Below are 13747 nucleotides of genomic sequence, written 5' to 3'. Positions count from 1 at the left end.
ACAAGCGCATTTGGCAATCTGTATATAGTTAGTAGGTACTTTATTTAGTTAACACTAACTACTACTTAAGTTTCCTTTGCGGGGGGTTTCCCCTCCAGCTCTATCCCAGTGCTAGGGCATGCTGCGGTCTCCTGGCTTCAAAGTCTGTGAGGTCTGCGGCAAGTGTATGCCCAGAAGCAATCCTCACACTTCGTGTTGGAAGTGTTTGGTGGAGAGCCATCAAAAGGATCGCTGTAGGATCTGCAGGGGGTTTCGCCCCAGGACACTGAAAGATAGAGATCAGCACCTGATCCTACTAATGGAAGTGGCATTCCGGCCCCAGTCCGACCCCGGGTCAGCGGACCCAGCACCGAGTACCTCCTCCTTAGTATGCAGTGCCCCGGCACCCTCGACACTGGGATCGGTGCTGAGTAAAAACAAGGACTCTCGGCACCGTCATGGCTCCACTCATGGGTCACGTGCCGCAGGCAGGCACCGGTCTCAATTTGCCAGTGCTGCAGAAGAGGAGGAGGCCGGAGAGGGGCCGTTCCATCCCCCGCCAGCTAGAGCCAAGGAGCCGGCCGTTGTAAGACCTGAGTCAGGCCATGGTACTTCAGCCTCACTGCCAGAGACGGTTGCCACGACTCCTGCCCCCATGGAAGGGCGGGCAAGTCCTGACCCTTCTTGCTTGCCGAGGCTGAGCTGACAAGTATACCTTCCGTCGACTCCAAAGGTGTTTGAGGCAGCACATGGCTCCAGCTCACGGCACCATTCTCCCTGCCTGGACGGGAGAGGTTGCTGGCACCGGTCGTTCCCCCCGGCACTGTCAAGGGGAAAGCCTGCAATGATGGCCTGATGGTCTCCATCCCCAGTGCTGCTTCCCGGTGCCAGAACAGGGTCAGAAGCCTAGTCGGTCCCCAAGCCCTCGGCATGGACCCTCAGAGCCTCAAAGTACTGCTCCTCCGTGGTCCTCCATTTTGGGGACCTCGGAGTCTGACTCCTATAGATCTCAAAGGAACAGAAGTAGACAGTCCAGGTCATCATGAGACCAGCACCCTTACCCGGCACTGTGGCCCGTGCAGTGGCAGCCCCCGGCACAGTGGCCCTTTTGGACTCCCTGGGCCTTTCGCCAAGGGCAGAGCCAAGTGTCTCATTCTAGGGCGTCATCGGTGCTCTTGGCCACTTTCATACAGCCTCCAGCACCGTCTACATCAGCAGGATCGGGGTAGCTCCATCACTTCCTGATGCCATCCTAACTGTTGCAGCACTGGCGTCGGCAACTCCAGCCCCAGCGGTATCAGCACTGATGTCCTCGGCACTGACAGCCCCAACACCATCGGTTCCAGCTTCGACAACTTGGGCACTGGTGGCCTTGGCACCGACGTATACAGCTCTGGCACAGAGGGCCATGCACAGTTCTTGTCGGCTCCAGCCCAGGATCCCCAAGCGCCGCGGGACCCCTTGGGTGCAGAGGGGAGAGAGCAGCCACTCCTTGCGGGCGTCTCTTCCTTCCCAGATGAAGTGCAGGCAGGCACTTCGGTAGCCCCAGCCCTGGAGGGCAACAGGGTCCTACAGAAGTTGTTGAGGGTTGCCCGGGCAACAGGGTCCTACAGAAGTTGTTGAGGGTTGCCCGGGCAACAGGGTCCTACAGAAGTTGTTGAGGGTTGCCCGGGGCCTGGCGTAGGAGGTAATGGAGGATTCAGATCCTGTGGTGGATATCCTCCCCACCCTCCGGACCAGCACGTATTGCCCTACGTGTCATAAAGATCACTGCCAGCACCACAAAAATCTTGTTCCAGACCCTGGCTTCATTGCCTGCTATGGCAAATGCAATGAAGGACCCTATTTTGTGCTGTCCAGGGGCTACGAGCACTTGTATACCCATCCTCCACCAGATTCCTAGGTTGTGGACGCTGCTAACCAATGCGAGCACCAGGGCTACCCAGGCCCTTTCCCAAAGAATCGGGAGGCGAAACGACTCAACCCTTTTGGTGAAAAGGTCTACTCCACTGGCGCTTGCAGCTCCACATTTCTAATTAGCCAGCCATTGTCAGCGGGTACTGCTACAATACATGCGGGGCAATGGCAAAGTTCGCAGAGCTGCTGCCGCAGGACTCCCATGCCGAATTCTCGGCCATGGTGGAGGAGGGCAAGCTCAATTCTTGAGCTTGGTTGCAGGCCACTCTGGACAGGGCTGATGCAGCCACACAGGTGATGTCTACAGGGATTGCCATGAGAAGGGGCTCCTGGCTCCAGGTATCAGGTGTGCCATACGAGGTCCAGAAGACCGCTCAGGATCTCCCCTTTGACTGTGTGACTCTATTTTTTTGAAAAGATGGATAAAAGGCTACATAGCCTAAAACATAGGTTCTCAAATGGTGGTCCGCAGATCACCAGTGATCCGTGAGCTCTGTTCAGGGGGTCCGCGGATAGGTCCCTCTGATGTGTGCGCCTGGGCAGCCGCACATGAGAGAACGAAGGGCCATCCACCTAATGAGTGGAGCCGCATAGATGTGGCTCCACTAATTAGGTGCCTGGACCCTGGAGAAGACGTACCACGTATGGTGAGTTGGTGGCCTTGGGGGGAATACGGGGTAGGTGGGAGGGGCCACTGGGGTGAGGAGAGGGGGTGGAGGGAATTTGGGATGTGCAGGGCTGCGGTGGCCAGAGAAAGAGGCAACTTTCCCCAGCTCCAGGGCTGCAGCTCCCAGGGAGAAATGGTCCTCCTTCCCAGCCTAAGCTCAGAGGCTGCTGTGGTGGGGGAGAGACCCCCATCTTCCCAGCCCCAGCTAGGGTGATGCCGCAGTGGAGGAGAGAGGGCACATCATCATATTAGAAAGATAAGGCTACAGATATTAAAATATGAGTTGTGTGCTTTTATTTGTAGAACAAAAAAAGTTAAGGTGGGTTTTTTTTGTTTTTTTTTAAATATATAGCACTTTTATCTAAAGGGCTTTACAGTAGTTAGCTAATTGTAGAAACAACATTTGGAAAGATCATTAAGTGGTCCGCCGAGACCCTCAGCAATTTTCAAGTGGTGCACGAAAAAAGTTGGACAACCACTGGCCTAAAAGACTCAAGAGCCACCCTCAAATCGCTGGGCCTCCACAGCCCCGCCACGCAGTGGAGGCATTTTAGGCCACAACCTCCTCTGCGGTTCTACCAACCGCAGAACTGGCAGGATGGCTCACGGAGAAAAAACAGGAGCAGCAGGAAGAGGCCTTACCCATCCTCAGGCCAGGGCTCTGGCCCGTCCAAACTTTCATCCGTTCAGAAGCAGGCCTTTTGAAGGTGCGAACGAGGACGATGCACCAGAACTTGAACTGGATCCATCCCGCCTTACCTTCTCGTCCCGACTATCCCCTTTCTACCTTGCGTGGGCCCGTATCAGATTGGGCTGCTGGATGCTCTGCACAGTAGAGGGAAGATACTCCCTCCAATTCTCTGCCCTTCACCCCCCTTCCCTGTCCCTCTTCAGGGACCCTTCTCATGAGCAACTCCTCATACAGAGGTGCACTCGCTCCTATTACTAGGAGCAGTGGAAGAGGTTCCTCAGGAGCTGAAGGGCAAAGGTTTCTATTCCCAGTATTTCCTAATACTGAAAGCCAAAGGTGGGCTGAGGCCCATCCTAGATCTGCAAGAGCTCAACAAGTTAATGAGGAAACTGAAGTTCCACATGGTCTCTTTGGCCTCCATCATCCCTTCCTTGGATCCAGGGGACTGGTATTCCGCCCTCAACTTGAAGGACGTGTACTTTCATATAGCAATTACACCATCCCACAGAAGGTAACTCAAGTTTGTGGTGAGCAACAAAAACTACCAGTTCACAGTCCTCCCATTTGGCCTGTCAGCGGCGTCTCGTGTGTTACCAAATGCGTGGCAGTCGTGGCTGTGTTCCTGCACAGGCGGCAGGTACAGATGTTCCCGTACCTCGATGACTGGCTTATCAAGGGCCACTCCAGGGCTCAAGTGGGGGCACAAGTCGACTTTATAAGTAAGATGTTAGATGAACTGGGCCTTATGCTGAACATGGGGAAATCAGTGCTCTTCCCTGTTCAGTGAATAGAGTTCATGAGGAGGTGCTGGACTCAACACACGCCAGGGCACACCTCCCGCAAGCGAGGTTTTGGGCCCTGGGGGACATCATTCGAAGTCTCAGACAGTTTCCAACCACCAGAGCAAGGAATTGCCTAAAACTTCTAGGACACATGGCCTCTTGTACCTATGTGGTACAACACGCCAGGATCAGACACCAGCCTCTCCGGTAGAGGAACTGTTTTATATTAGGGAGCATTTATTTCATTCACTGTTTCCAGTCAAATGGCTAAACTATGGGCTTGGCAGGTGGGTAAAGGAAATAATTTTTGGACTACTTTGTGTATAATTTTCAGTCTGTACAGATATTCCACTAATGATGTCAGAAAGTTTCAAGTCCAAACTTTGCAGTTCCCTTTCGAATCGGGAAGGGGAAAAAAGCCTTTAAAAATTACATGTTAATCATTCTGGCCTTTCCTGAATTGACATCCCCTCTAATGCTGGGGTAAAACTTGAGGAGTTGCCAGAGATTAACAGCAGATGGCACCACTTCGCTACTTGCCAGACTTTTTTGCAGAAAGCTGCTGACCGTGTTGGTATAACCAAGAGAGAAGAATCCTCTGTAGAAGTAATAGGTTTTAGTCTAATTTCTTGTGCCTTTTCAGTGTCCTAATTGATGTTTCATAAGGGATTTAAACATGGGTAGGATATGGGGCTGTTGATTGTTGATACGTTCATATATGAACTAAGATAGCTAAGAAAAAGGAATATTGGGAGCTGAAAAGGGGCTAGTGAATCCTCCTAGTCTCGCTTGGTAAAGTAAAGGCAGCTAAACCCTGTCAAACTAAGCAAGGTGGCCAAATGAGAAGAGAGGTGCTGTGAGTTGGCCTGTTTTGAGAAGCACTGATAGCCACGCTAAACTGTAAAGGAATCTGCTGTCCTCTTTTTCCCCCGTCAGCCACTGGCAGCATGTTGCAAGCAGCTGGGCTGCTTGCAGATTAACTTTATCTGGAGGAAAACCAGCAGCTGACTAGAGAGACAAGGTGGGTGAGGTAATATGTTTTATTGGACCAACTTCTGTTGGTGAGAGAGACAAGCTTTCAAACCACACACAGCTCTTCTTCAGATCTGGGAAAGGTACTCTGAGCATCACAGCTAAATGCAAGGTGGAACAGATTGTTCAATATAAGTGGTTAGCACATATTCTAAGGCCGAGTGCCCAACAGACAGCTCGCGGGCCATACGTTACCCACCAGAGCGTTTCAAAACACCTGTGGCTTGCTTCAACGCAATATACTGGAGGCTGATTCATTAGTGTTTTGTCATCATGCTTACATCACCAGTGTGTAAATAAACAATACTGTACGCAGAAACCACCTATCTAAATACATATGAAACAAGCTGAACTTAAAATATAAATCAAGACAGGTGACTTTTAATCTTATTAAAATATGTAGAATTTGTTTGGCCCAGACAAGGTTGTGCTTAGGTTTCTGTGGCTGTCCTGTGTAATAATTTGGGCACCACTCTAAGGGACCATTCAAGGTCGGGTGGCCGGTTAACACCTCTGCAGTCAAAGGACAAAAAGGGGTCGTTAGTGGGTTACAGGTTGTTGTAATAAGCCATAAATTCAGTGTCTTTGTTTAATCCCTGTACACACCCCTGAACACACTTAAAATCACCTTCATCAAACAAGGATGCTCCACCATTTTGGTCCTTATTGGGTGCCGATCACAACGTGCGGTATACCTCATGCAGTGCACTAAATGCCCCAATAGCAACTATGTGGGTGAAACCAGACAATCACTACACACTCGAATGAACTGACACAGGAAAATAAGAGATGGAAAAACTCTGTATCATCTCTGAGTGAATGCTTTTTACAAAGTGATCACTCTATATCTGACCTCTCAGTCCTCATCCTCAAAGAAAACCTGCACAACACTTTCAAATGTCGACCCTTGGAGCTTAAATTCGTAGTTCTGCTAGACACTAAAATCATGAACTGAACAGACACGCTAGATTTATGGCTTATTACAACAATCTGTAACCCATTAATGTAAAAATCAGGAAATTCATTTACATAACTCAGCCACATTGCTCACATACAGATGTAAGCGAAGCTGGTGTAAATGAGCATATTCTGTAGCAGAAAAGTGAAGGACTGGGAGTAGTCTCCTGGGTTCTTTCAGTCTTCCACTCACTCTTGCTCTGTGGCTTCGGGCAAGTCTCACTTCCTTGGTGCTTTCAGTCTGTAGGAAATTAGACTGCATGTGGGCCTTTATGTTGTGAGGCCAATAATTACTTTTTTTTGGTTTATTGCTTGTCATGCTGTTGCTTACTTGGCAGAACACTTGCCTGCTTCTCGGAGGTGTTAGGCTTACCTGATGTTTGTAAAATGCTGTAAAAATGTGTCGTTGAAAAAATGCTATGCAAGTTAAAAATACTATTATTGTATTACAGGGGCAGGAGTGGTCTCCCTCTTTCCCTGTAAGCTACATCTAATACTGACCTAAATGACCTTCCATTTCACAGATGTCATCTGGGTGATCCTCAGCGTGGAGGTTGGAGGACTTTTAGGAGTAACGCAGCAGCTGTCATCCTTCGAAACGGAATTCAACACACAACCACATCGCAAGGTAGAAGGAAACTTTAACCCCTTCGCCTCTCCGCAGAAGAACAGGCAACCAGATGAAAACAACCTAAAAGACCCTGGGGGTTCTGAGCTAGGCACAATCAGCAAAAACACGTGGGGGCCTGCTCCTGACCAAATTGAACAAGATCAGAATGGACTGTCACAAAACTCTGTAAATCTCTCCCCCAGCAGTCACTCGAACAACTTGTCGGTAGTGACGTACAGTAAGGTAGGTGCCCTGGGAGAACAGGAGAATGGGTAGGTAACAAGACCATGGTGTGTATTGTGATAGTCCTTCTTGGTTACAAACTGTGAAGCCCTCCCTTCTGCCTCCGCCTGACCTACTAAGGAAGGGTTTGAATATAAGACCGTCTAACTCTGCCAGCTCCTCACCTTATATTAAACAAAACAAAATAAAACACCCTTTTTCTCCGATAGATTCTGCTAGGTCCACATTTTAAAAATCCTACTTGATGTTAACCTACTTTTGGCTGGGTGCTGTAACTGATAGTGGTTGGAGCCCTCTCCAACCTCCAATATGTTTAAGAAAAAAAAGCCACAATATCTTCAGACTCAAATATAGGTGATTTAAAAAAAAAATACCTACACATCTTGGGATTCGTCCAAAGAATTTTTTTGCTGTAACAAATGGGCAGGGGGATGCCTTGTTCAACATTTTGGTCTCAGGAGCCACTGTTCAGGAATAGTCAGTTCTTGGACCATTCCTGTTTGTGATCTTTTCTTGTCTCTGTTTTAAAATCTCCTTAAGCTTGCTTGATGGATGCTATACAAATAAGTTTGAGTGATATTTTAACTTTTTTTTTAGATGCTTGTGTGTACAAATACGTGAAAAATGAATTACAGGATTATTTACACTTCAGAATCCTATTATTGCAAGAGGCATGTCTAGGTGTGTATTGTCCTGTGTCCAGAATAGTTGATTTTAAAATCCTTTAAACATGCTTAACTGTACTTTTACACAGGCTATGTAGGACAAGAACACTCAGTTGCTGTTTGCATTAATAAAGTCCTAATGTTAGGAACTACAGTGCTGTAGATGAACTGGTTAAACTGCTTGTAATGTACAAATGGATCCATTCTATAGTACCCCACTTTGTACTGAGGTTACATATTTGTTATAACTTACAGCAGGTACCAAAATAGGAGATGCAACTGTACAGCAAACTGTCAATTGCCCTCTTCATATTATACACCTCAAACCAACAGTTGTATGAGACTTACTGGGTCCTGCTTCAAGATGGAACTCAACAACCTTTTAAAGTTGGAGCTTGATTGCTCAGGGAATTAGTAGTGATTATAAAGCTTTTATAAATTATTATAGATTATAAAGCTCTAGATTGCCAAATCAAATCCAGCCTCGATCAGTAGTGACTGAAAGCTCTTACTGTCTGATGATTGCTTACTGTGTTTTCGTCCAGGCCCTGGTGGACATTGGCCTTATCACAAATCACTGCTCAGTCCTTATGGAGATGCCAAGAACTAATGTACCTGTCGACTGATCTCTGCTTATTCCCATAAGTGATCCCTCTGTAAAAGGCTGAGGCACATTGGTGGGATAATGTGGGGGAAGTTGCCCTGTCGTTATTTGTGTGATGTATATGTTCTGTATCTAGAGGGCGATATTTCCAGGATTGATAAATGAACATCTTTCACGAGTGTTTTAAGTACATGCAAAGAACTGAAATAAAAACTCATTAATTCAGTTGAGATACTGGACTAATCTACCAGTTTTTCACAGCTACAGTGGAATCAAGTCTACTTTGTCACACATGACAGCTTGGTTGTCCTAGTCTTAGGATATGTCCACACTTGCAAGTGAAGGTGGGCATAGCTATGCTAGCTTTAGTCTGGCTACAATGGGTAACAGTAGCAGAGTACACGTGGTGTCCTGGGCTTAGGTATGGGTTAGCAGCCGGAGTACAAGTCCTGTAGAGTCCCTGGGTATGTATTCTGGTTGGTTGTCTGTGCCACCATATGTATGTTTTTGTTACCCATGGCAGCTAGATTAAAGCTAGATAGGCACACCTGTGACCAATCACACTTTCACTTGCAGTGTAGACAGACCCTCGGGAATAAATTTTCAGCTGAGCTTGAGCATTTTGTGCCTGCACATTTTGGTCACTTTGGATGAGCTATTACCAGCGGGAGAGTGAGTTTGTGTGTGTATGGGGGTGGGGGGGTGAGAAAACATTGATTTATGCTGGAAATGGCCCACCTTGATTATCATGCACATTGTAGGGAGAGTGGTCACTTTGGATAAGCTATTACCAGCAGGAGATTGAGTTTGTGTGTGTGGTTTTTGGAGGGGGGCGAGGGGGCGAGAGAACCTGGACTTGTGCAGGAAATGGCCCACCTTGATTATCATACAGATTGTGAAGAGAGTGGTCACTTTGGATGGGCTATTACCAGCAGGAGAGTGAGTTTGTGTGTGTGTGTGGGGGGGGGGGGGCAGAGGGTGAGAAAACCTGGATTTGTGCTGGAAATGGCCCAACTTGATGATCACTTTAGATAAGCTATTACCAGCAGGACAGTGGGGTGGGAGGGGGTATTGTTTCATGGTCTCTGTGTGTATATAATGTCTACTGCAGTTTCCACGGTATGCATCCGATGAAGTGAGCTGTAGCTCACGAAAGCTCATGCTCAAATAAATCGGTTAGTCTCTAAGGTGCCACAAGTACTCCTTTTCATTTTGGTTGCAGAATTTGGTTATTACATATGTCTACTTGATTGGCACCTGCAGTTGGGTAGGCATGTAACTACTAAAATTTGCACCTGCCGTAAAGTACAGGTGCAAAAAATCTGGATGTGTGGTTTTTGGTGGAAACAAATTGTGCTGTGAAAAGGGAGGTGGGGCTATTAAAATATGTCCGTTAGTCTCTGCTGTGCATCTGCCCACAAGTCAAAACAATCATATCTTTTGATACAGTATAGCACAACTGCGTTGCTACTCATTAAGAAGCCCAGACTAGAACAGTGTAGATGTGTTAAGATTTAAATTAGTGTATCAATGAGCTGTGTTGGAAACCCAACTGAAATACTAGGTATGTTGGGATAAACGTGGTATAGCTATTTAAGGAGAATCTCTTTCCCATGTTGCCTAACTGTCTGGAAGGCAGTGACAGCTAGCATGGTGGTACAGAGATAAAAACAGACAGGAGCTACACCTTGGATGAGCAAAGCTAAAGGAAGAAGGAGCTAATTCCATGGGCAGGGGTTACATTCATCTCAACAATCTGGGCTAGTTTGTCATTGCTATCCAGAGATTTGGATCATGATCTGTTTTGACATGACTCAGTCTAATCTAGTCCCAGGAGGCAGGTGTAGGGTGGTCAGCCGATCTTCTAGTGATTCCTTCTGACTGACTGGAGTTTAGCTTATCCATTGCTTCTAACTTGTTGTGATACCCATCACAAAAAATCCCTCATCTGCTTTCAGCCAAAAGGTAACTCTAATAATAGTTCAGTGGGCTAGTCAACAATTGCTGTTTCTTTTCTCAACACGGAAAAAGATAACAGCCTTACTAATCTGGTCTTGTCTTGCAGCACTTGTGCACAAAGCTCAGAGTTTTGTTTCAGGCTGCCAAGAGATTTCTACTGTCTTTTGACAGAAGCTGAAATGGACTGGACCTTAATATTACTTAATTTGTTTACCTCCTGCTTAGAATACAGGGCCCTTGAAGAGTTTCTCTGCTCTTGATCATGTGCTTTTCTTTCCTTGGTAAACTGGTATCTAAACACTACCTCGACACTTTTTAAAAGGTAACTTTCCAGCAGGAAACTATCAATTGCATGAACCTCTTTGCCAGTCTATGCTTGTGTGTCAGTGTATTTGGTACCTTTTCTAAAGGAAGCAAAAATGATAGCCTGTTGTGTGTTGAAAGGGCTGACAAAGCTGGTGGGAAGCTCCTGGCAGAGTCTGTTGCCTGTTGACAGCATTTTTGGAATGCAGGTGGAGTATTTTTTGTCACATCCAGAATTTATTATTAGGTTGGCAGAACAAACTAAGATTGCTTCATACACATTACCTTGTGAAAGCTGGATGGATGTGTGATCTGTCACCATCACGAATTGAACACCTACACTGCATGGTGGTTTTTTGCAGGGGAGGGACACTATGTTCACAATCAAAAGCTCTGTGAGACTCTGGGATGTGCCAAGTGAGAAGCAGTAGGAGAGAATGACCAATACTTTTGCATCTCATATCCTTGAAGTTCCCACCTCTGTTTGAGAACTTCCCGTGGTAGCCAAGCAGGTATATGCTGACCTGCTTTGCTTGAAGTCATAAATCTGGCTTGTTACTTTTGTTTGAAATACACTGGGCTGATTGTCAGCTCAATAGTAACCTGCCTATCCCAACTGAATGGTCTGATCAAATATTAGTGAAAGGTACAAACTAGTTTTAACCTCTTGGCTTCAGAACTCCTGCAAGCATGTTCATGCCAAATACTCCTGTTTTTGCAAGGCTGATCTTTCCTTTCCCAGACAAATGTCCTAGCTCCAGTTCTCACTGCCAGAAGGATTCCAGTTTTCCAAAAGCGGTCTTCAAAAATCAGATCTATGAAACATTAAGCTGAACTCTTCTTTTCTGTTTCCTTTTCCATTCCGCTGTTCAGGTTTGGACTAAACTGGTGTAAGATCCAGTTGAAGATCTGAAAGCTCCAGCTGGGGAGCAGCTGTCATATCATTTTGTGGTCCTAAATAGGGTAATTGTGGAAATACAACATATAACAAAAAAAACTTTTGTGACTGATTTTGATGCAAAGCACCCCAAATCTGTGGAAGAAGTTATTACAGCTCCATTGTCTGTTGGTTAAGAGGAGATCTTGCTGGTGCTTTTGGAATGGGGGTGGAGCGTTCGGTGTGTGTGGATTCATTCACTTACTGAGGTTCCTTATGCCCTGCGCTTTTATCTACGGCTTAGTAAAATAGGCAACTGGTTTCCTTCAAAGCCAGGGCTGTTCTGAAGACCAACCAATGCCCATAGCTGTTAGACTAAGCACTTTGCCATGAAAAGCTGCCTTACCTCTTCTGCCCTACGGAGAAAGGAGTGCAGAACTGAGTTTCTATTTTCAGAAATCATCAGGAAACATCTCTGTTCATCCAGTGTCCTTGGGCTCACATGAGCACAGTTCCTCTCTGGTGAATGGTTTCTGTAGAAAGTGTGTCAAGTAAAGCAGAAGCTTTGACACCAGGAGTTTCTGGACCCACATGTAAAATTTGCTTAGATCCAGTGCTGTCACCCTCTTCTTGCAAGCTGGAAATCTTTCTTTAAAAAAGGTTTTATCCCTGGAGAGGAATAACACATAAGAAATTCACTCTGCACTTCGGTGTCTGTTTAAAGGGAGGTGGAGGGCACCATAGGGAAACTTCAGAACTATTAAACCACCTCACCAGCACATGGTGTGCATGTACTTGATGGCGGTCACTCTGCCTCACCATCTGGTTGTTTCTTTCCTATGGGGGATTGGACTCTGTTCTGCGTGTCTGAGTAGTTTTGTGTGGAAAAGGGGAAACTACATGGATACTTTAAAATTACTAGATTCTGGTGCTCTCATGTTCTTAACAGAGAAGGCGTTATCCGAGGTGGCGGTGACTTAACGTTGTAGAACAAACTGGGAGAGCTGTGTTCAAATGGATTGAGCATGAGGTTAGAGGGTAGGAGACCAGGGTTTTATTCCCAGTTCTGCCACAGACTTGCTATGTCATCTGTTGAGTCCCTTAATGAGCTTGTGGCTCAGTTTTTCTCCACTCATAAAATGGAGTGAATTCATTGCTATGTTTAATTAAGTACTTTGAGATCAACAGAGGAAAGGATGGGTGAGATGGTTAGGGTTTGGATACAATTTTCAAAAGCACCTAAGTCCCCATTTTAAAATTCATGCAGGCACTTAAGAACCTAAGCTTAGTTGAAAGTCGGTGTCAGATTGTCACTTAGCCCTGGTCTGCACTAGGACTTTAAGTCGAATTTAGCAGCATTAAATCGATGTAAACCTGCACCCGTCCACACGATGAAGCCCTTTATTTTGACTTAAAGGGCTCTTAAAATCGATTTCCTTACTCCACCCCTGACAAGTGGATTAGCGCTTAAATTGGCCTTGCCGGCTCGAATTTGGGGTACTGTGGACACAATTCGATGGTATTTGCCTCCGGGAGCTATCCCAGAGTGCTCCATTGTGACCGCTCTGGACAGCACTCTCAACTCAGATGCACTGGCCAGGTAGACAGGAAAAGAACCGCGAACTTTTGAATCTCATTTCCTGTTTGGCCAGCGTGGCAAGCTGCAGGTGACCATGCAGAGCTCATCAGCAGAGGTGACCATGATGTAGTCCCAGAATCGCAAGAGAGCTCCAGCATGGACCGAACGGGAGGTACGGGATCTGATCGCTGTTTGGGGAGAGGAATCCGTGCTATCAGAACTCCGTTCCAGTTTTCGAAGTGCCAAAATCTTTGTCAAAATCTCCCAGGGCATGAAGGACAGAGGCCATAACAGGGACCCGAAGCAGTGCCGCGTGAAATTTAAGGAGCTGAGGCAAGCCTACCAGAAAACCAGAGAGGTGAACGGCCGCTCCGGGTCAGAGCCCCAAACATGCCGCTTCTATGATGAGCTGCTTGCCATTTTAGGGGGTTCAACCACCACTACCCCAGCCGTGTTGTTTGACTCCTTCAACGGAGATGGAGGCAATACGGAAGCAAGTTTTGGGGACGAAGAAGATGATGATGAGGTTGTAGATAGCTCACAGCAAGCAAGCGGAGAAACCGGTTTTCCCGACAGCCAGGAACTGTTTCTCACCCTGGACCTGGAGCCAGTACCCCCTGAACCCACCCAAGGCTGCTTCCTGAACACGGCAGGCAGAGAAGGGACCTCTGGTGAGTGTACCTTTTAAAATACTATACATGGTTTAAAAGCAAGCATGTGAAAGGATTACTTTGCCCTGGCATTCGCGGCTCTCCTGGTTGTACTCCCAAAGCCTTTGCAAAAGGTTTCTGGGGAGGGCAGCCTTATTGCGTCCTTCATGGTAGGACACTTTACCACTCCAGGCCAGTAACACGTACTCGGGAATCATTGTACAACAAAGCA

The 13747-nt window shown here is 46.9% G+C and overlaps 1 protein-coding gene across 6 annotated transcripts in view; it reads left to right on the top strand.

Annotated features, from left to right (window-relative positions):
* Positions 1-13747, top strand: part of ILRUN (inflammation and lipid regulator with UBA-like and NBR1-like domains) — a 55179-nt gene that overhangs the window by 27989 nt on the left and 13443 nt on the right. For 3 of the 6 annotated variants that reach the window (XR_012155845.2, XM_073320238.2, XM_073320239.2), the window contains exon 4: positions 6550-6878. Coding sequence is in view for 3 of the 6 variants with exons in the window: in XM_073320238.2 (XP_073176339.1) it covers positions 6550-6878 (329 nt within the window). In the remaining 3 variants the exon portion in view is untranslated. Of the gene's footprint in view, positions 1-6549; positions 6879-7475; positions 7560-9208; positions 13537-13747 lie in introns of those variants that run through there. The other 3 variants (XR_012155844.2, XR_012155843.2, XM_073320237.2) reach the window with 2 other exon arrangements.

Source organism: Lepidochelys kempii, chromosome 21 (assembly GCF_965140285.1).
Source record: "Lepidochelys kempii isolate rLepKem1 chromosome 21, rLepKem1.hap1, whole genome shotgun sequence".
In the NCBI taxonomy this organism is placed as follows: domain Eukaryota; kingdom Metazoa; phylum Chordata; order Testudines; family Cheloniidae; genus Lepidochelys; species Lepidochelys kempii.
The sequence above is the reverse complement of the archived record's forward strand: the minus strand, read 5'-3'. Positions and strand labels throughout refer to the sequence as shown.